Source organism: Dromiciops gliroides, chromosome 3, assembly GCF_019393635.1.
Source record: "Dromiciops gliroides isolate mDroGli1 chromosome 3, mDroGli1.pri, whole genome shotgun sequence".
NCBI lineage: Eukaryota > Metazoa > Chordata > Mammalia > Microbiotheria > Microbiotheriidae > Dromiciops > Dromiciops gliroides.
In genome coordinates, this window is record NC_057863.1 from 202,598,942 (window position 1) to 202,622,939 (window position 23,998).

A 23,998-nucleotide genomic window follows, 5' to 3' on the forward strand; every position below is an offset into this window, starting at 1 on the left:
ATAACTTACCTGAATACTTGGTATTTTCCATAAAAGTCCTCTCATTTGTATACATTCAGATGTTAAGACCCAACTTCAGTGTGGTTTAAAAAAAAAAAAAACAACCACCAACAACAACTTGTACTCAGCTTTGATTTTAATTTTGATCCTATTTCTATTGGATTTATTGAATTGAAAGAAGGAAATGAGTGATGTAGAAATCTTAAAAGGTATAGCACACACTTGCCTTGTGATGCTTATATAACTCAGTGGCACTATGAATTCATTCATGACATTTCAGACCTTCACATTCAAGAGCTTTTTTCATATACTAACAAAATACAATTACTAATGAAAATTGTCTATTCTGTCATTATAATAGATAATATGCATCATAAATACATTAGCTATGCATGTAATCTTAAAATAGGTTTATTAAATTCAGACTTACAACTTTCTCTGTATTCTCTGTTCTAACAGCCTCTGTCTAACATATCTTTGTTCTCTTCTTCTTGTGCACACTTTTACTTGGTATCAGCGGCTGCTTCCAAGAACAAAGTTAAAGGTGAGTTTCCTCTTTCATTCCGCATGAGTAACTTCATGTCATCCTTTAAGTCTTAAAAATACAGGGAAGATAGACCTGTTAGCTCTGAGTGTTTTTATTCTTTGTTAGTAATCTGTTTAATGATATAAAATGAATTGTGGCTATGAATGAACAACAAAATTGTATCTTCAATAGTACTGCTCTATATTCAGTGCTGTGCTGGTACATGTTTAACAAGCAGCTCCCTAAAAAATTGTATTCGTGACATGTTTTTAAGTTTAATTTGTACTATTAACATTTGTTCCATCCCTTTCTAAAGTTTAGTAAAGAAACAAACCAATAAATCAAGACCTAATTTATAGTGTTTGCCACTTTCTCAGGTGGAAATGTTCACACTGAAAATTTAATCAACAGCTCTCAGAAGGGTAGGATCAGATTCCAGCACACCCCTGCCTATATTGCAAAAGCAAGATTGACTTTTTATAGTACATTTTATTCCTCTTAAAGGCTCATTTGCTTTGAGATAATATGTACTTAGAAAAGCTTCAGACTTTTTTAAACTAAAAAACTGCCTATGATTTCAGTGCTGTGGGTCTTCCCTCCACCTCTGTAGATTATAATGTTGATTATAATGTACCTCTGTAGATTATAATGTATCAGTGAAGAGTTTCTTACATGGCTGTGACCAAAACCTTGTTACCTGGTAGCATGTCTGAAGATGAATCTCTCCAGACGTATCTAGAAAGGTCTTCTGATGGCAGATGCATGATGTTCATATCCCCAGAGCATGTGCTCTACTACGTTAACATTTAGAAATCTTATATGTTATTCAGTTATTTCAGGCAGGTCAGACACTTTGTGACTCCATTTTGGGGAAGGTTCAGGAAGACTTAGACATGACTAAAATAACTAAACTACCACAAAAAAGTTATTGGGGGGCAGCTAGGTGCTCAATGGTTAGAGTGCCAGATCTGGAGTCAGGAAGACATCTTCACGAATTAAAATCTAGCCTCAGATACTTATTAGCTCTGTGGCCCTGGCCAATTCACTTAACCTGGTTTGGCTCAGTTTCCTCATTTGTAAAATGAGTTGAAGAAGGAAATGACAAACCACTTCAGTATCTTTGCCAAGAAAACCCCAAATGGAGTCATAAAGAGTCAGACATGAATGAAATGGCTGAACAATGATGGCAAACATACTACTCTGAAATCTCATCTTTTTCTTAGGTAAATTTTAAGTTTGTTAGCTTTGGATCCTAGAAATGTATTCCCATGGCTGAAAAAAAAAACAACTAAAAGGTCCCTTTTCCCTTCCAGGATGTGACAAAGTTACTAAATATCATTTGCTCAAGATTTTATTTTCCTTCCAAATAATCATATTCATGGTGCAGTGATTATAGCTTATGCATGTCAACTCTATCTGCTACAATCCACTTTGAATAAAGGAATCTCTACTATTAGACTATAAATACTTAAGTAATAGAGTATTGTTGGTCCTGCTATTTGTCTATTTTCTATAAATCCTTTTCTTGTACTCTTTAGCTGGAAAGCAATTGATTGATTATCTTATCTTCTGTTTGAGGTCAAACACAGTTACCTGGGTTTCTTATTCATGTATACTCTTGTAAGAATTAGCTCATTCATTCTATTTCATGAATAATGTTTAGTTTGGCAATTAAAACTTCTCATGCTTGATCAATTCACCATCATCTTCTATCATTTCTTCCTAAACAGATTTTCCCACTGTCCAATCTAAATCCTAAGCAGGTCCCCCTCCCCAACTTTCTGGTGACATCCCTGTAGTTACTTTTAGAAGTCCTATTTAAATGCTCTTTTTAAAAATGAGAATGACACTTCCTATTAAGGTTTCTAGTACACTAGTTATGTTCATTTCAATAAACCAAACAATGAATAAGTGTTAATGTATTAATTAGTAAAACGTTGGTTGAATTCAAGGTTGCTCAAATTCATGTTTTAAATCTACGCCTTAGATTCTGTGTATTCAAGGCATGTATCATAGGTTCTTTGAACTTGGCTGCCATATACATAAAATAAAGGGTTGGCTGAGATATCTGCCACCTTTCTAGTTCTAACATTCTAGGAGGTAGGATTTAGGAAGTACCATGTAGCTGGTAAGAGGCAACATGGCATAGTCAATAGAGGACAAGGCTTGAAGTCAACAAGACCTTCGTTTATATTCTGCTTCTGACACATACAGTGCACCAAAGCAACTGTTTAAAACTCTCAAGTTTCAGAGCACACTCTCAGTCACATTTTAAATCTCCTAGCAGGGAACTAAGTTTCCTATACCAATGATAGCTATCGTGATGGTTTCCCTTTCTGCTCACTTGTGCCAAAAAAAAAAAAATCAATTCTTTATCCATACTTGGAAAAGAAAGTAAGGATCATTATTGTTTTACCTAAGAATGTTACTTCAAACTAATTTCATTTCCTCTTTTTTTTTTTTTTTTTTTTTTTTAGTGAGGCAATTGGGGTTAAGTGACTTGCCCAGGGTCACACGGCTAGTAAGTGTTAAGTGTCTGAGGCCAGATTTGAACTCAGGTACTCCTGACTCCAGGGCCGGTGCTCTATCCACTGCGCCACCTAACTGCCCCATTTCCTCTTTTGATAGGGAAATAAGATTAATAGATTAGAGCCAGATTTAAACTCTGCTTTTCCTGACTCCAAATCTAAGTCTTTCCATGGTCACCTAATGGTTCCTAATAGAAGTAGGAATGATACTTACTCAATACTAAAGACAATATAAAGTTGGCCTGAAATGAAAGGTCAAAACTAATAGCAAAATTTACTAGAGATAAATTTAAAGTCTTACAAAACTTCTTTATATAATTGTTGTATTTGGGTGATATGATTGGACCTGTAATATATTCAAATCCATGTAGCTTTGAACCATCTTCTAATAAGAGCTTTAGTTATTCAAATTGTTCTCATCTCTCATTTTTTCTTGGATCTTACACATTCATTCTTTAAGTTAAAAATCAGTCCTTGCATCTTCTATTTCAAATATGAACACTGGTAATTTGCTACTATGAAGAGCAGACTGTAAAGCACCCCTCCAGTGTTCTGAATTTGTATTAATTACAAATTCTTACATTTACTAAATTATAATTTAAAAAACAATAAAATTTATTAATGATGAGTTTTGTATGAAAGATTTCTAATTTTCAATAGTGCTTCAGGCTAGGGAAACAGTTTACTAATTTTCAGTCCTGAATTTTTACCCTCTATTTTTTAATTCAAAACTTGGCAAAAGTAAAAGGTATAGCATTTTCTTTATTTGCTAGAAAAGGAGCCATATGTTCAAAAGTTTACTTATTACTTTTAAAGTTAATGTTATAAGCTTCAATAATCATGTCAAATAATATTAACATAATTATCTAGAATTTTTATAAGATTTAAAATATAATACAGGGTACTTAGTATTTTAAAATGGGAAATGCTTGGTTTAAAAGGAAATCAGACACTAAATATTATTCTGTTAAATAATAGTCCACATAAAGTTATTCTTTTTGAAAAATTCATGTGAAAATATTTAAACTTCTGATATTTTTCCAAAATTTGTCATTTAAAACTCCATATACCAAAATGAATGATTTAATGTTACTTTGCCTTAGATGGATTTTGGTGTAAAGGAATAGGCACATCTAAGATCAAGAAGGAGATTCATATTGAACCTAGACCTTTTCTGATTGGTTAAGATTTTATCTGAAGCAGGACATCAATGACCCTGACATATGATAGTGAACATAGTAGGAAAACATTTTTTAATCTTTTGGAAAAAATTTAAATACTAAAATTTTGACAAGAGGAAAAAGTTTCCAAAAGAGTTTAAATTATGTTTTATAATCATACTGTAATTGTCACCTAACCACCGTAATTATGTTCATGTTCATATGTAAAATTATATTTAAAAAGGTAAATATATGTCAGAGTGATTTTAATCCATGTTTTTCTCTACTACTTATGCTAAATATAAAATGATGATAGTCCCATCCTCCAGGGAATGTCCCTCTCTAAGATTCTAGAAAGCAAAAGTGATAGAACCAAGGGGGGGTGGGGAACTTTTCCAGATGGATATAAAGTCCTCAACACTTAATTTACTCCATAATTTCTTTTCATTTTAAACAATGAAGAGAATGAAGAAAGACCAAGTAGCTAATGTGGTCCAACCTCCATCCTTACCAGTCAACAATGGTAATTAGATTGCTTGTCACCTAAGAGAGAGCCAAAACAATGATAACAACACCCCTAGATGTATGTATACATATGTGTGCACATATATACATATATGTATATATATATATTTATACATAAGAGAAATCTCAAAAAGCAAGTAAAAGCTAAATGCAGGGTTGTTGTTATCGACAATGATAGCATCTTGTCTATCAGGATAAAAGGTTCAGACCTATTTTCCTTTATTTCCTCTTTTTGGAATACTCATTCACCAATAATGCATCACTTAAAACATAGTATTTATGACTGACCATATATTTACCTAAATTGTTTATGGTACTAACTGGAATATAAAATGTAAAGAAATTAAGAAGGGCTTTGGAGAAAATGCTTATTGTGGTAGCAAGCAGGAATGAGAGGGAGTTAGAGCTTTTCACATCTTTATACCAGATTTCCTGAGAGAAAACTTCCACCACATTAGTTTGCTCTAGTCACAATGGTCCCTCTGGGTCCTGACAATCAGAACATTCCTGAAAGCTACTCATCTCCCCATTTCTGTATTCTACTGTCTAGCTCTCTTCGCCTGTTATCTCTTGACTCACATTACCTTTACAAAGCAAAACAAAAAATGGATCTATTTATTGTTTCACTGGTCAGTTCAAGAACTCCTGTCCTAAAGAACCTTGTCCAATCACTCTCAGGCCCATCCTTTCTGCATTCAAAAGCCTGGCAAGCCAAGAACCTTGGTTCTGTATCTATAGTACTTTATTTCCAAGGAGATGATTTATTCATGTCACAGAGATAAACATCATCAATTTCTTTTAACTTTATAAAAATTTTCCACTTGAGGGGCAGCTAGGTGGCATAGTGGATAGAGCACCGGCCCTGGATTCAGGAGGACCTGAGTTCAAATCCAGCCTCAGACACTTCACACTTACTAGCTGTGTGACCATGAGCAAGTCACTTTAACCCCAATTGCCTCACTAAAAAAAAAAAAAAAATTAAATTTTTCCACTTGGAATCAATTCAGATAAATCAATCACAGTCATATATGTTAAGTATTCTGAATTGATTTTAACTGGGTTTTAGCTGTCCCCTTCTCATTCTAAGGCTGAAAATGTTACAAACCCAGCTAAAGAAACAAATGTCTGGAACAGTCTTTTTCTCATCCTTCTGTCTACATTCTCTGTCTCCCTGTCCCTGTCTTCATCTCTGTCTCTCTATTTCTCAATCTCTCTCTCTCTCTCTCTCTCTCTCTCTCTCTAACACACACACACACACACACACACACACACACACACACAGACACATTCTCACACATACACATCCTTCAGAAGTCCTTTTTTACTCCACAGGGGATTTCATGTTTCTTTGCTCTATGTTTCAACTGAGTTTCAACTGTTTTCATTGATATTGTGTAACTATTTTCCTTCACGTTACTGAATACAAACTGGTTTGCATCATGATGAAATATGCACCCTCTAGATATTTATTTTATAAGTCTATAGGAATGCAGTTTTTCACTTGATTTACTGAGACTAAGAATTTTTTTTCTCTGCTCTCCTTTAGATGCAAATATAGTCTTGAGGTTTACTGTGGACATTTGAATAAACACAACTCAATTGCCTCCAAAACACAGTAATGCCATGTCTAGCAATTAGAGATTAGTTTAAGCATTGCTACTTTAAGTTTACGTCCCAATTTCCAACATAAATAAATCATTATAGCACTTGCTATTCTGTCTAAACACATCTCATCCAAAAAGAAAGATCCTTTGAGACTCCATTCATTCATTTGGTTCATGTCATTCTATTATGCTAATAAAATTGGTATTTGCTTATTCTATGGCTGCTGTGTTGGGGTTTGGAAAGTCTGTAATTAAAATCCCAAGGTTTGGGGTTTCTCACAGACTTTAAACAGAACAGTCTGTAATGAGGTAGAGCACTGCTATCAACATGTAACAGTTAGTTGGGCATCTGGGGGCCTTTTCCCTTTCAAAACAATGCTTGCTGCCTTATAAAGTCAACAATTAAATGGTTCTATTTATCAATAAAACTTGTTCTACTTTTCACATCACATAGGCTTAGAGTAATATGTTTTTATTGGGAGATAATTCTATGACACAGATCCCTAAGTTAGTGTGTTTTGCCAGTTCTCTAATTAGAGAAGACCTCAATGTTCACAACATTTTGCTGGATTCTTCATAAAACCCAGGGAAGCTTATACTCTAAAATTTTTAATATCTATAAACATAATATTTCAAAAGAGGAGCTAGCATAGAAACCAAATAATGTTTAATAACAGTACACAGGTTTTTCAATCACAATATTCTCAATATCCATTTCAAAAATACATATTTAATGTCATAGTGTGTGTATATAATATATATAATCATATATGTATGTGGGTACATAAGTATATACATAGATATCTGTACACATCTGTTAAATAGATGTGTGAAAAATATTAAAGGTCATGGTAAAAATAGAGAGAAGCAGATAAGATACCTCTCACAGTCATGACTAAGGGAATAATATTTAACCAGCCAAAGGACACAGATGATCTACAGTAGAATGTACACAAAAACCAACACAGAGACACATAGACACACATAGCTACACATGCAATGACATACCTCATTTACTGAATACCTTTGAATTTGGAAGGTGTTTAAATAGACCTTTGCTATACTTGATTCCATAAAATGTGTTATAGTGAGGTGATGATGTAATAACTTTTATGCCTGAATTATTCTTATTTCATACGATCAAAAATTTACTGCTAGAAATTTCTTAAAGAATTTTTTTTTTTTTAGTGAGGCAATTGGGGTTAAGTGACTTGCCCAGGGTTACACAGCTAGTAAGTGTTAAGTGTCGGAGGCCGGATTTGAACTCAGGTACTCCTGACTCCAGGGCCGGTGCTCTATCTACTGTGCCATCTAGCTGCCCCTTAAAGAAATTTTTAAAAAAAACTTAAATAATTATAGTATAAAACATTAATCACTGAAAATATTGAGTAATGGTTTAAAAAAAAGATCAGTGATATACACTAGCTAAGGAAGAACTAGAAATATGGGAATTAAATAAACTAGTATTCAACAAACCTTAGACCATAGTACACTTGGAGAAAGTATTTCATATTTTAAAAGAGTTCCTTGGGAAAGTGAAAAAAACACAGTTTGGCAGATATGCCAAATATGTCAATTTATATCAGTATCATATATGACACTATAATAAGTTTAAAATGAATGTGTGACAATTTTTTTTTGGTGAGGCAATTGGGGTTAAGTGACTTTCCCAGGGTCACACAGCTAGTAAGTGTCAAGGGTCTGAGGCCGGATTTGAACTCAGGTCCTCCTGAATCCAAGGCTGGTGCTCTATCTACAGTGCCACCAGCTGCCCCTTTCTTATTTATTTATTTATTTTAGTTTTTAGGACTTTTAGTCCTATTTTTTTGGGGGGGGAGGTCAATGAGGGTTAAGTGACTTGCCCAGGGTCATACAGTTAGTAAGTGTCAAATGTCTGAGATCAGATTTGAACTTAGGTCCTCCTGAATTCAGGGCTGGTGCTTTATCCACTGCACCACCTAGCTGCAGAATGTGTGACAAATATTAAAGGTCATGTTATAAAATCTAGAAGATAACCAGAATAGATACTTTTCATAATGTTGTCTATGGGCAAAATATTTAAATACCCATGGAACAGAGATGGTCACAACAGATGAAATGAATAATTTCAGTTATATGAAATTGAAAAGCTTTTGCACTAACAAAATTAAACTAATATAAGAAGGGAAGTGGTAAATTTGGGAAAGTTACGTCAAATATCTTCAGAAAAGGGTCAGATGTCCAACATACTTTTTAAAAAAGTAACAAAGAGATTAGACCAATAGCCATTCACCAGTAGTTAAGGGATCAAGAATAAGAATGGATGTCTCCAAAAAAAATTGCCAACTTAATATAAAATAGATTATTGTAAAACACTAATAATAATAGAAAAACAAATTAAAGCAGCCCTGACATGGAAAGAGCAACCAAAATGAAGTTAATTTTGGAAGCCTTGTAGAAAGATGGGATCACAGTTGATAAAGTTACAAAATTTTCCTAACATTCCTGAAAATAATTTGGAATTCTATTAGTATCATTTATATAGTTTTTTTAAGTTTGCAAAGATATTTACAAATATAATCTTATTTTTACCTCAAAGCCTTGAAAGACAGGCACCATCATTATTCCCATTTTTACAAAAAAGAAAACTGAAGGAGACAGATTAAGATATTTATAGAGTCACTCAACTAAGTGACTGAAACAAGATTTGAACTGAGTTTTCTGACTCTGCCACTTTATTCACTGTGACAATTAGAAAATGTTTAAAATGTACATCTACTTTAACTCAGAGATCCTGTTGTTGTAAATGTGTTTCAAGGAAATGATTTTTTAAAAAATTCTATATATTCCCAAATATTTATGTCATCACTTTTTGTAGTAACAAAGAACTGGTAACAAATTTAATGTGTGTCCATTGGGGGATGGTTTAAAACATTGTGGTACATGAATGTAGTAATATAAAAACTAAGAAATCAATACGATGAAGACTTTTATGAACTGATGGAAAGACTTATATGAACAGATACAAGGAGAATTTGCAGAGATAGCACAACAATATAAACTTTAACATAATTTAAATAAAAGAACAACAACAAACTGAAACCTTTAACATAAAAACCAATCTGGGTTTCAAAGAGATGAGTATTCATCTCCTTCTTTGAAAAAGTGAATGCCTATAACGCATATAATATCAAACTCAGATGATGTTTAGGCTAGTTTTGATGAAAATCTCTCCCCCCCACACACACACACATACCCCTCTTTTTTGTCCTTTGATATATTATGACCCTCCAGCAGGGAGAAAGGGAAAGTAATATTGGGGAATACAGAGGATGTAAAAGCTATCAACACATTTTTAAATCAGTGTACAGAGAGAAACAAATGTTTGGTAATATGGAGAGAAACTTCAGTTGAGGGATACAATTGGAAAGCAGATTAAGAAGTGTTGAGAAGTGAATAAGAGATGAAATCAAGCAAAGCCAACCACTAAAGATGGCTTTTTTCTAAGAGTATGACTTTGAAAAGGTACAGAAGTCCCAGCACTTTGTATCTGTCTGGCACATAGTAGGTGCTTAATGCTTATTGATTGGAAGTATATAGTGGTAGCTTAAGGGCTCAAGTTAAGTTTGGAGTTTTTGTTTTTGTATTTTTATGGATAGTGCAAAGTTACTAATATTTGTAGGAACAAGGAAGGAGATAGTAGATTGAGAGAGTTTAAAGGTTCTTTTCTTTATTCCCTTATCATCTTTGGACTTAGTAGTGATATTGCTGGTTCAAAGGGTGTAGGCAGTTTAATAAATATTTAATAACTATTTGGGTATAATTCCCCGATGGCTCTCCAAAAGGGTCGAATGGGTTCAATAGGGGAATTGCTGGAAAAGTTGTGGTATATGATCATGATGGAATATCACTGTGCTATAAGAAATGATGAGTTGGATGATCTTAGGAAAACAGATAGACTTGCATGAAATAATAAAAAGTGAAATGAGCAGAACAAGAAAACATTGTATACAGCAACAGCAATATTGCTTTAAGAAGAACTTTAAGCAACTAAGAAATTCTGACTATTATAAATACCCAAATTAATTACAAAGGACCTATGAAGGAAGATACTGTCTGCAGCCAGAGAAAGAACTGATAAAACAGGTAGTATAGAATTATTGTACACATACATATATACATATGTACATATATGTGTATACACACACCTATTTGTGCTTAATGGTAGCCATCTCTAGGGTGGGAAGGGATGAGAAAGAAGAAAAATAGGGAAAAAAGAAAGTTCTATAACTTTAATATATATTTAAAAGGAATAGGAAATTGTACATAATACACTTGAAGTTTCGTGTGAAATCAACTTTTTTTTATTTGTACTGTCATGGAAATGCTTGTATTGTTTCTTAAGTTCAGAATAAAGTAAATAAACAAATAAACAAAAAGAGAGAGTTTAAAGATTGAGGGACAAATGATTCCGGGGTCAAGCTGTTAAAGGAGACAAGGGGATGCTATCAAAAGTTCAAATAGAGAGATTGACTTTTGTAAAGTATGTTGATTAAAGTATACATAATAAGAATAAGAATAATACCTAGCATTTATATAGCACCTATTATATTCCAGGCACTATGCAAAAAGCAATTTTCAAATATCTCATTTGATCCTCACAATAACTCTAAGGGATAGGTGCTATTATTGCCCTGATGTTAAAGTCGAAGAAACTGGAGAGTAGATGGCGTTTATAATTGAGGAAACTAAGGTAGACAGTTGATTAAGTGACTTGCCCAGGATCACACAACTAGGAAGAATCAGAAGCTGGATTTGAACTTAGATCTTCCTAACTACAGGTTTAATATTTTATCCACTATGCCACCTATAGTAGAGGATAGAAAAATGAACTTTGGGGTCAGGAAGACCAGAGTTCATATCCCAATTCATATAGTAACTAGTAGTGTGACTATGGACAGATCACTTAACCTCTCAGTCTGGGTTTCACCATCTGAGAAATGGGAGTAATAATGACACTTCACAAGATGGTGTTATCAAATGAGATAAGTGATGTATAAATATTACTTTTTTTTGACCAAACCACATATGAGATAATGATGGAAAAGCAAGTTGGAGTCAGATTATGTAGTGACCTGAATTCTTTCTAGGCTAAGGAGTTTGGACTGTATTTGTCAGGTACTGAAGAGTCTCAGAAATTTTAGACCAGTGGAATATGATAAGATCTGAGAATTTTCAGGATAAAACCTGGTCATGAGGTGGAGAATAAATATTCAATAGTCATTGATATTCAGACCAAGATTTTGACAAATGGTGTTTGAGGGACTAGAAATAAGCATTTCATATGTTAATTAGCACTTTGAGATAATGATTATAACTAGGTAGAGCACTGGAGAGAGCACTGGATATGGAGTCAGGAAGTCCTGAGTTTGAATTTGACCTCACACGCTTTGTCACTGTGTGACTACAGACATTTCACTAAACCTCTGCTTGCATCAGTTTCCTCAAATGAAAAATGGGGATAATAATGTCACCTATCTTTCAGGGATGTTGTAAGGAACAATTAGATAATATTTGTGAAAGTGTTTAGCACAATGCTTGTATATATACCATTATATATAGAAGCATTGTGCTACATATATATAAAAATTACCTATGCCCCATATATATGTATACATATGTGTAATTTAAGATTCTAAATGTGAGGGGCAGCTAGGTGGCGCAGTGGATGGAGCACCGGCCCTGGATTCAGGAGTACCTGAGTTCGGATCCAGCCTCAGACACTTGACACTTACTGGCTGTGTGACCCTGGGCAAGTCACTTAACCCCAATTGCCTCACTAAAAAAAAAAAAAAAAAAAAGATTCTAAATGTGGATTCTAATCTGTTCCCCCAGTTTTTTGGGGAAACTGACTAAAATCACTGATAAAACGAGTTTAGGTTTTTAAGGGTTTATTGGAAAATAGAAAGAAAAAGCTTGAGAACAGAATTCCAACAGCCTGGCATTCCTATGTTTCCTCAAATTTCCTGTGAAGTCCTCTGCCATCACCACCACCAAGTCAGGAACCCAAAAAGTGCCAGAGCTCTCCGCGCAGGCTCCCTTTCCTCCTTCCTGTCTCCTCCCAGAAAATAGGAGGCTCCTCAAGTTGATTGGTTGGTAGCCTTGATAGACAGCACCCATGAGCAAATGTCATTTCCTGACGCCAAGGAAAAGCCACAATGCCTCTGAGGCATTTTCCTCATGGTGGAGCTTTCCCACAGCAAGTCTCCAGTAGGTGGCATCATTCCAATCATTACACATATCTATATCTATCTATCTATCTATCATATCTCTCTCTCTCTCTCTCTCTGCTTATTCCCTTCCTCCATTTTCTTTCCATTATTTACTAGCTTTGTGACCCTGAGAAAGTCACTAAACTTCTGTCTGTTTCAGTTTCCACTTCTCTTTCAGGGTTGTTGGGAGGATCAAATGAAATATTTGCAAAGTGCTTTACAGGCCTAAAAGTGCTATATAAATGTTATTGCTTATGATGCTTTGTAATTGTGGCACTATAGAAGACTTTTGAAAATCCTTTGGACAGCAAGGAGAGCAAATCAGTTAATACTTAAAGAAATTAATTCAGGCTATTCACTTGAAGGTCAGACACTAAAACTGAAGCTTAAATGCTCCAGCCACATAATGAGAAAATGGGATTCATTGGAAAAGACTCTGATGTTGGAAAAGATTGAAGGCAAAAGGAAAAGGGGATGGTGGATGATGAGAACATGAGGTCATGAAAGGTCAAACATGACTGAATGAACAACAAAAATTTATTATTGCTATTATTTTGTTGGATCTCTATTAGAGGAAAACATCAGAGTAACAGTTTTTATGAATTTGTGAGTACAGTATGACAAAATATAATAACACTAGCAAGACCAAGTCAGGTTCAATCCCCATTGAGACATTTGACCCTCACTGCACCATCATTATAGATAGCCTCAAGTCAGATGGAGTAAAAGAATATAAAAAATTGATCAGTCCAAAACCATACTCTTTATTAGCAATTCAATTCAATTCAACCAATGGTTATTAAATACTTACCAAATGTCAAGCATTGTGATAGGTGCTAAGAATACACATAGAACTAAAACAGTCCTGTCCTCAAAGAGCTTACATTCTACTGGGGTCAATAGGGTATGACATAATATGTATACAGAGTCTATGGAAATTGATAGAGGAGAGAACACTTAGAACTGTAATGATCAGGGACAGCTTTATTGGAAAGAGAGGAAGAGAGCAAAGGGACAAAGTTACATGAAGATGACTGTCAAGATTATAACCAGATCTCTGGAGGGACAGAAGGCACTTGGTGAGGAGCAAAAAAAAGTTAGGTTTTCAGGTGAAATTATTTTAAAGTTATCCTAGGAAAAGGAAAGGAACTGATGATCACATGGCACCCTAAGGATTTGAAGCCCATGTCATCACAGGCACTTGTCAATTCTCCCCAGTTCATTATAGATATGCCAGGGTCAAGCCTATACATCATGCTTGCTCAGAAATCTATAGATACCCAAGAATTTTAGAAGTATAGGAAGCATTTCAGACTCAGATGGATGTGATTATTTTCCCACATCTCATATCACAGTCAGGTAAGCACTAATTATCTAGGAAGCTAGAAGTTTCCAGAAAGTAAGTTTTAAATATGGGAATCTTTAAAGAAAGAACAGCAGGCAGCAGAAAGGGTCTTTTCTAAAGGATGTTACATTTTTTTTTTTCTGAGATATCAAAAGTTTTTTTTTCAAACTAAAAGATATGTAAATGTCTGGTGTGTCTCTTTCTTCTGTGACTGTCCCATCTCAAAAGAAGTTTGCTAGATTATATTCATACTGATCTTTCCCCATTATCTGTTTCATTCTGGTAGAATAGCTGTGGGGCAAATAGGCAGCCCAGTGAATAGAGTGCCAGGCCTGGAATCAGGAAGATTTACCTTCATTAGTTCAAATCTGGTGTCAGACTATTAGTAGCTTTGTGACTGTGGGCAAGTCATTTAACCCTATTTACCTCAGTTTCCTCATCTGTAAAATAAGTTAGAGAAGGAAATGTCAAGCCACTCCAGTATCTTTGCCAAGAAAACCCCAAATGGGGTCGCAAGGAGTCAGACACAACTGAAAAACAAATAAACAAATAATAATTATCATTGTTAGAATTAAGAGAAATGCTAGTGTTCATTGCAAAACACTGGCAAGGCAGATAGATTCTGAGACATACTTACAATGACTTTTATTAATGATTATAGCATACCAATGCTGGTATATATTTGCAATGTGATGTTCTATTATAGAATTAACATATATTTTTTGTTCTAAAAATCTAATAACTCCATTTCATCAGTGTAAATATACAGTTGATTGTATGAATGTAAATGACATCTAAAATTAACTCAAGTAGGTAATTGGGAAGGAGAAAAAAAAGGTAATTTGAGGGGAAATAAAAGGATTGAAAAATGATGGAGTGAAACAATTAAACTATTGAAAATAAGTTTCAAAACTCATGTTGCCTTTCCTGCCAAGAGTACAAAGTCAGGGAATGTTTTTTTTTTTTTTTCAAAACAATAATGATACTGTATTTAATTTAAAAAAGCACACACACAGAAAGAGCTTAGATGTGAGAAAGCAATGGAATGAGATAAAATTTAAACATAATCTAGCTATGAATAAAAGATATATGCCACCACCTGTGACACTAATCTATTGTTGGTAATTAAAAAGAACGTCTAAAGGAATGCAGGAAAATGAGACTTAGAAACTAGTCTAATTCTCATTAACGAGGCACTTTTATAGGTGACACGTGAGCCCTGATCAAATAGTCTCAATTTTCTGAGTGATGAGGTTAGTATGCAAAAGAATAGACTCATTCAGGGATTTAACTGTTGAATTCTCTTTGTTGTTAATGGATCCACCTTGAAAGCAGATATATTATGAATAATAGCATTGAATTTAGGAAAATAGTCAAAGACAGCAAATGACAGGTCTACACTATAGGAAGAAAAATAGAGGGTTATGAAATTGGGTTGTGTGAATAACTGACTTAAATTATATTTGATTTTCTAGATCTATTAGTCTACCAGCTCCATGTATAGTCCAGAGGTATAAGAAATTTTAAGGTTGTTGTTCAGTCATTTCTGTTGTGTCTGATTCTTCATGACCCTGTTAAGAGATTTCTTTTGGCAAAGATATTGGAGTAGTTTTTCCTTTTCCTTCTTCAGTTCATCAGGGTTAAGTGATTTCCCATGGTCACACAAATAGTAAGTGTCTGAGGCTGGATTTGGACTAAGGAAGGTAAGTCTTCCTGACCTCAGGCCTGGCACTTGATCTACTGAACCATGAAATGACCATGTGGTAAATGCACAGGTGAGGCTATTACAGATATATTCAGGATCAGAGGCTAATACTTCAGCTATGTAGTCACATGGGGAAAGAATATCCCAAATCTTGGGGTTGGCTATGTCAGCTGGGCGACTGACTCTTTGAGTTATTGGGAACTGTGGCTGTAGTCTGGTAAAAAGGTGAGAAATTTCCAACTAGTTGAGCAGGTACAAAGACTTTCAGATGTAAAAGTATTGAGGACATCACTTAGAGTTGTTGTTGTTTGCCTTTCGTTCTCAGAGAGGACCATGACATGATGTCATGGCTTGCACTGAATTGGATTTAAGTGAGGGAGGGCTGTGCAAGGTCATCAACCTCACTCTCTCCTCCAGAGCCATCTGGCTCCAGTGGGAAGATATATATATATATATATATATATATATATATATATATATATATATATATATATATATATATATATATTAGGATAACTGGAGATGCCCCTGGATGTTTAAGGCAATTGGGGTTAAGTGACTTGCCCAGGGTCACACAGCTAGTAAATGTCTAAGGTGAGATTTGAATTCAGGTCCTCCTGACTCCAGGGCCAGTGCTTTATCCACTGTTCCACCTAGCTGCCCCCATCACCTAGAGTGGTGGCAAAGTGAATGAAGAGGAAGAGACATATATCAAAGAAAATGTGGGGAGTAGAATTGAGAGGTCTTGACAACAGACTGGATATAGTGTGAGAAAAAAATCCAATGATGATTCCAAGGTTTAGCATGTGAGTTATGATCCCAATGCATTCTTGAGTCTATTATCTATATAAGCCCTCAAGTTGGGAAAAAGAGCTTTGTTATCTCTTGTAGTTGCTCTGCTAACTGACTTCCTTTGTCCTATTCCTTAGCTAAAAGTCTTTCCTATTTTTCATCTCCAAATTATGAAGCTAAAAAACTCACTCCATGAACCCTCCCCAGACTGTTGTCCAGTACATATAAATAATTGAGAACCACATTCTCCTCTCCATTTTGAATTACATAAACCTTTGCATATATCTCTGTGCTTCTGTAAATAGTGAACTACCAGATCACATGGCATCATAAATTATTTGATTTATTTTGCCATGCTGAGTTTTCTTCAGACAATGCTATAATAACTGACAAGTAATTGTTCAGTCATTTCAGTTGTGTCTGACACTTTGTGACCCAATTTGGGGTTTTCTTGGCAAAGATACTGGAATGGTTTGCAATTTTCTTCTCCAACTCATTTTACAGATGAGGAAACTGAGGCAAATAGTGTTAAGTGACTTGCCCTGGGTCTCACAACTAGAGTTTGAGTTTGAATTTGAACTCAGGTCTTTCTGAATTCAGGCCCAGCATTCCATCTACTGCACTTCCTAGCTGCTCCTAACTGACAAAGGAAATTGAAAAAAGCCCCAATTTTAGCATTATAAGCAGCATAGTTTGATCCTTTAAAATGCTTACTCTAAAATCCCCAAATGATTATGATTATGATAAAAAAACTACAGCAGTAATAATAATGATAATAATAATAATAATAACAAACAACTGAGTATCCCATACATTGCTTATATTCAACATGGCCAAAACTGAACTCATTATCTTTTTAATTTGTTTTCCTCATATACCACCCACTATGAACTTCTTTTTATTGTCAAGGGCATTTAGCATCCTCCTAGTCATCCAGGCTGTTCTAGCTTCCTTTAAGGCCTTCCTAAATCCTATCTTCTATGGGAAGCCTTTCCTGGATCCCCCTCCCATCTGAGATTATCCCCAATGTATTTTGTCTATATCTTTGATGTACATAGTTATTTTCATGTTATCTCCCCTTGAGATCAGGGATTTTCTTCTATGCCTTAGCACAGTGCCTGGGACATATTGGGCATTTAATAAATGGTTATTCACTAACATATCTTGCATTCTCCTTGCTCTATTTGAGCATTTGGAACTTTTTTATTAGCCAATATCTCATGAATCTATATTTTTGGATCTCCTCGATAAAAGTACAAATAAAAAATGTATTTATGTGAAGTCATTTTGTAGTGTCTTGTGTAATCATACACACCCTAAAGGCAAGGAGACAAATATGGGGGGTTTTTGGTTTGTTTGGTTTTTTTCCATTTCAAGGAAAAAACACTTTCAAATTATAATGCATGTAAAATTCCCCACCTGGGATAACTAGCATTTTATGTTCAAGTTGCTATTTGGAAAAAAGTTTTCCCCATCATCACATCCACTAAGTTATTATTTATTTATTTGGCTACCTATCCATCAATTTATATATTTGTTTTTTAGTTCTTTTACTCACTTGATACTACTTAAAGTTTTGTCTTGTTTTATTTTGTTTTTATTAAGAGGCATCTAGGTGGTACAGGTTATGATTTAAAGTCAGAAAGACTTGAGTTGAGATTCTGCATCAGACACTAACTAGCTGTGTGACTCTCAGCAATTAACCCTTTTGTGCCTGTTTCCTCCATTGTATAATGAGGTTAATAATAACATTCACTTCACAAAGTTTTTGTGAGGCTCAATTGAGTTAACATATGTAGAGTGCTTTGCAAATCTTTAATTGCTATATGGAGGTAGTAAGTTATTATTTAGCACACAGAATATTCAGGTCAGTGTGATTTGTTGTTTCTTCCAACTCCAAATGTTTACATATAAAAGTTAGTATGAAAGCACTATGCTAGGTACTGGTGATACAAATATAAATAAGATACAACCTATCATTTGGATCAAAGTCAACTATAGGAATAAACAGGTAGACACACAACTATATACAATTTAAAATGACATGAATAGGAGAATCACAATGCATGATGAAACATTCAGAAAGGGAGAAGTTGGTTTACTTGGTGGGGTCAGGGTAAGCTTCCTAGAGAGTACAGAACTTAAACTAAAACTTGAAGCATTAGAAAGATTTCATTAGGATGACTCTGGAAGGATAAGAAAGTGCATGCTGGGCATGGGGTTTTCCTGAAGCAATAACACAATAAATGAAAGATAAAACTGGAAGATAAATTAATGCAAAGTGAGATTTTGGAATGGCTTTGATTGTAATGCTTATGTATATGGACATTGTTTATTAGGGCATCTAGGAAATTAATGAATAGTCCTTATTTTCTTTTAAGAGCTGAGATGTTTGAGGGTAGAGATTATACATCTTGGTTCATAGTGTGCATTATTTAACCCATTCAGAGTCTTTGCTATCAACCAGGCATATAAATCTTCAGGGGCTCTAGAGAAATCTCCAGTTATTCTCTATATTCTATTTTGCTGCTGCCTTTACATTTAATCAGAATGGTTTGATTTGGTACACATAAATTTTAAACCTAAATTCCTAATAATATCCTGCCTATAGTGTAAAACAAACAATCTTAATTGCTAACAGAAAACCAATAGAAAAAGGTGGCATAGTACTGAAGTTTCTTGTATCAAGAAGTTAAACATCAGAATAAGCTGAAGCTGGTGGGGGATACTAAGGACACAAAAGAGTTTTATTTCACTTATATTGGGGAAAAGAGGAAGATCAAAGAAGAGATAGAATGACTATTCAGGATAGATTACCTTTTGTTTTCCCTGCCAAGGAGAATTATCTTTCTGCTAGAAAGGAAAGAACAAAAATAGCTAATTGGGAGTTGAAAGTAATTAAGAATAAGTAAGAGAAAGTAAGAGAGCATTTAGCTGCCCTTGAATTCAAGTCATGAGGTCCAGAGGAGCTATATCATATGCTACTTAATTGTTGAACTACTATCAGAATAATCTTTACAAGGTTGTGGAGACTAGGTGAGGTGCCTTAGGACTGGAGAGGCCAAATGATCCTTTTTTTTTTTTTTGTGAGGCAATTGGGGTTAAGTGACTTGCCCAGAGTCACACAGCTAGTAAGTGTTAAGTGTCTGAGGCCGGATTTGAACTCAGGTCCTCCTGACTCCAGGACCCATGCTCTATCCACTGCACCACCTAGCTGCCCCCTACTTTTTTTAAAAATGAAGACAGTCTACACTCTACAGATTAGAATCATTATAGCAGTCTTTGCTTATGCTAAAGGTTGTCATGTAAAAAGATTGGGCTTCTTCTGCTAACCTCTGCTAGAGGGTAGAAAATAGGCTGAAGGTTGAAGAGGGGCAGATTTGGGCTTGATATTAACATTTCCTTTCCATTAGTGCCATCCCAAAGTGGAACCAAAGTATGTTGGGAGATAATGGTTTCTCCCCCACCCCCAAATTTCCCAGTGGTCTTTAAGCCATAGATGGATGACCATTTTTAGTGACAGGATTCTACTCCAGGATAATGTTTGAAAAGATGGTTTTTGAGGTGTTTTCCAACTCTGAGTCCCTTTATTACATCAGTAACAAATATTTTTCAATAAAATTAAGCCCATTATCTGTCAGGTTTCATGAAATCACACAAATTTGAACATCAAAGACTTATTTGATGCTAACATAATTAAGATATTAAATCAATATTTCAATCAATATATACACATTGGTATTCAGAATTCAACTCATTAGAAATGATAGGAATAGGTTTCTAAAAGATCTAACTGGGTCTTGACCATGAAAATTCCAGAATGCTATTTTACTCAAATGTAGAACTCAATTTTGGAATGATTTTCTGACCTTTCAATTGATTTCTCAAAATGCACATTAATGATAAAATTTTCTTAAAAGATTTTATTAATATCAAATCTAAAAATCTAGATATTAAGATAAAAATATTATACCCCTGGAGTTTCTAATTTCTATGTTGTACAAATCACTTTGGGGGGCAGCAGGGCAGTGAGGGTTAAGTGACTTGCCCAGGGTCACACAGCTAGTAAATGTCAAGTGACTGAGGCCTGATTTGAGCTCAGTTCCTTCTGAATACAGGGCCAGTGCTTTATCCACTGGACCACCTAGCTGCCCCCTCTATAAATCACTTTTTGAGGGGGGGAGGGGAGGAGGGGGATAGGAAAGGAGAGGGAGAGGGAGGGAGGGTGAGAGAGAGAGAGAGAGAGAGAATGAATTTGTATTTTGCCATCCGGTGATTTTTTTTCTTTCTTAGTTTTCCCCTTAAACTGTAGTAGCACTTCAAAGACATATCTATCTTCCAGTCTCTGACTCCATTCCACAGTGGTTCTAAAGCACTTTATAAGCTTCCAGTTTATCTCTAGAAAGTCTTAAAGAACTTACTTTCTTTGGAAATTTTTGAAACCCCAAAGTCTCTGAAGTCAAGTGGACACCCAAGCTGGCTGATGTCCAAAACAGATTAAAGAGAAGTAAGCTCTATTCTTACCTGAAATTCAGGGTGTAATCTTGTGGTCTAAAAAGTATCCTGGGGGAATAGAAATATAAATTAGATTTCCAGTCTAAATGTAGCTCTTTGGCCAAAAGCATTTTGATTAGAGTAAGAAACTGAAGTATGGTCAATTCCAAAATGTATTGTCAATGATCTTATCAATATCAAAATAGTATGAATAAGAGATTCTTAAATTACATTTTAAAAAGAAAAAACATAGTTTGGACTTAGTGTAAAGTGAAGAACAAACCAGACTAATATATGCTTGTCTAGCTGGTGACCTAAAAGATCATGGGTTTCATTTGCTTTTGCATTATGTTCCCGAAGAATCAAACTATTTACATTTAGTTGCATATTTTATAATCGCAATCAGTGGTATGTTATCTTATTAGATATATTAAATGCAGCTCTTGTGACAGAGCATGTATATTTTAATATAGATGTTAATTAATTTTGAACTTAAAAATGAAAAAAAATCCTAAAATATTCAATTCCCTTTAATTCAACAAACATTAAGGTCCCATTATGTGCAAGGTATAAATAACCATTTCTGTTTTCTTGGAAGGATAATAATAGAAGACATCTAATTAGTACATTAAGGAACCTTTATATACACTATTTCATTTGAACATTGTAACAACTCTGAAGATGTTTTGGGTACTATTATCTTTATTTTAAGGATGAGGAAATAGAGACTCAAAGAGTTAATTACATGCCTTGTACATTATCACATTGATAAGTAGAGTTCACATTTAAACCTAGTTCTGACTCCAAATCCAGTGATCTTCCTTACTATACTTTAGTAAGTGTAAAATGTGATGTGTAAAATTAAATGTGGTGACCCTATTCTGTCCCAAGAGTAGGGAAAATTAGCTGGAGTTTATCATATATCTGTTACTTAGAAATTAGAGGCTACTGCACCACTTTGGGGCATTACGCATTTATTAAAGTATATTAAATATTAGTAAAGAGAAAACATGTGGAGTTTGGAAAGTTCAGAAGCCCTACATACCTAGCACAAGGCACTGCCACCACCTGAGTCTCTGGCCAAAAAGAGAAAGTTTCTGTGCCTGCGAGAGCAAAAGGTACTTGTGGGTTCAGAAGAGAGGCATTCCCTACAGACTGCTCCAAGCTAATTGACCAGCATCACCCAAGTCCATTTGTGCACTGGATTTGAGGGCGGTCCATGAGTAGAACATGCTGACGTCAGAGTTTAGATCCTCTGGTGGGAACAAGGCTTTCGGGTAGGTATGGTTTTGAGTAAGGTAACTTCCTGATTCTGGGCTGATCTTAAGAAAGATTATTTATAATTTTCTCACAACCAATAATATTCTAGAATAGTGATAACAAACTTAAATGAAACTGGTCAACTAAGCCATGCAAGGATTCCTGGGGGCTGCATATTGATATAGAAAACAATGTATTAACATTATTATTGTTCAGTTGTATATTTGTCCATTTTTATAACTATTTCCCATTAATATTTTAATCCTTTACAGGCTGCACTCTGTAGTGTTGCTGGCCCATTGCCAGAAGCATGTTTGACACTTCTTTTCTAGATAACTATCTATACCTGGAATCCCATAATTCCCTTGACTTATTTCACCAAGCTTCACATTAATATTTAGGTTGAAAATTATACCATCTTCATTTGGAAATGATTGTGATGAATAGATATTGGTAGAGTAATGCTAAAGAACAATTGTCTTTAGCTAAAATAGGTTGTTCATATCTTATTTCTTTCTGAAATGAATGACATTTCTTGAAGACATATACTGACTTGCCTAGGATCATATAGCTAGCAATTGTCTGAGGTAGGATTGGAACTCAGTCCTCCTGACTCCAGGTTTACAACACCAAGAACCTGGATATAGCCAGTTAGTCGGTCTGGCAATAAATATTCTTAAGTGCTTACTGTGTTATAAGCACTATACTAAGTACTAGTAATACAACAAAAGGCCAAAGATGTTTTGTTTTGTTTTGTTTTGTTTTCCTCTCAAGAACTTCATAGCCTACTGAGGGAGACAGCATGTAAACAACTATAAACAATGAAACTATGGACAGGATAACTATAAAATAAGGCTAAAATAATCTGTAGCAAGCAGACACTAGAATTAATGGAGATTGGGAAAGGCTTCTTGTAGAAAATGGGACTTTAGCTGGGACTTAATGAAAGTGGGAATGTAAGGAGAAAAACTACAAAGGGAGAATATTCCAGGTAAGGGGTAGGGGGGACAGTCAATGAAAATAGGAGTTGAGAGAGGACATATCTTGGTTAAGGAATACAGAGTATATGAAGAGGAGTGCAAGTTGTAAGAAAACTGGAATGGAGGTAGTGCTGGTGGAAGTGGGTCAGGTTACAAATGAATAGAGAATTTTGCATTGGATTGTACAGGTAATAGTCACTTTAGTTTATTGAGTTTGGGAGTATGGGTGTGACTGGTGACATGGTTAGATCTTCACTTTAGGAAGATCACTTTGAAAGTTGAATGTAGGATGAATAGGCATACAATTTGCATGGTGTAATAGAACTTGAGTGCATTCATCCTTACATAATAATGTAGGATACCCTGGAAGGTCAAAAACTAATTAATACATTTTAACTCACCTTGTGAAGAAACTCTACTCCAGTATTTGGTTTAAGAATTTTTAAAGTTGTTCAAATGGGAAATATTCTTTAAGAACCATTTTCAATTAAAAAAATATATTTCTGCCTCAAGAAAGTCTCAGAAATGAGACTGACCTGATGTAAAAAGACATGCAAATTTCCAGAGTTAGGCAGGAAAAACTTGGAACAGAGTGATACTGAAAGGACATTATCCAAAGTTATGCCAAAGTCATTTGGGTCATGATAGACCATTAGGCTTCAGATAGGAAGGGAAGGGCAAGAGCAGATAACCAATGCTAATTTCAAGGCAATTACTAATTGAAAGAAAAAAAGATAGCTTAAAATACCTAGAAAAGTGGGGTTTTTTTTTGCTTTAATTTGTTTTTTAAAATGTCGTACCATGTCCTATAATTCCTTTACTATTTGA

General features: G+C 34.7%; 1 protein-coding gene across 1 annotated transcript in view; it reads left to right on the top strand.

Moving 5' to 3' along the window:
* Positions 1-23,998, top strand: part of CADM2 (cell adhesion molecule 2) — a 1,340,404-nt gene that overhangs the window by 950,115 nt on the left and 366,291 nt on the right. The window contains exon 2 of the mRNA XM_043991897.1: positions 518-544. Within this exon, the coding sequence (XP_043847832.1) occupies positions 518-544 (27 nt within the window). The remainder of the gene's footprint in view (positions 1-517; positions 545-23,998) is intronic.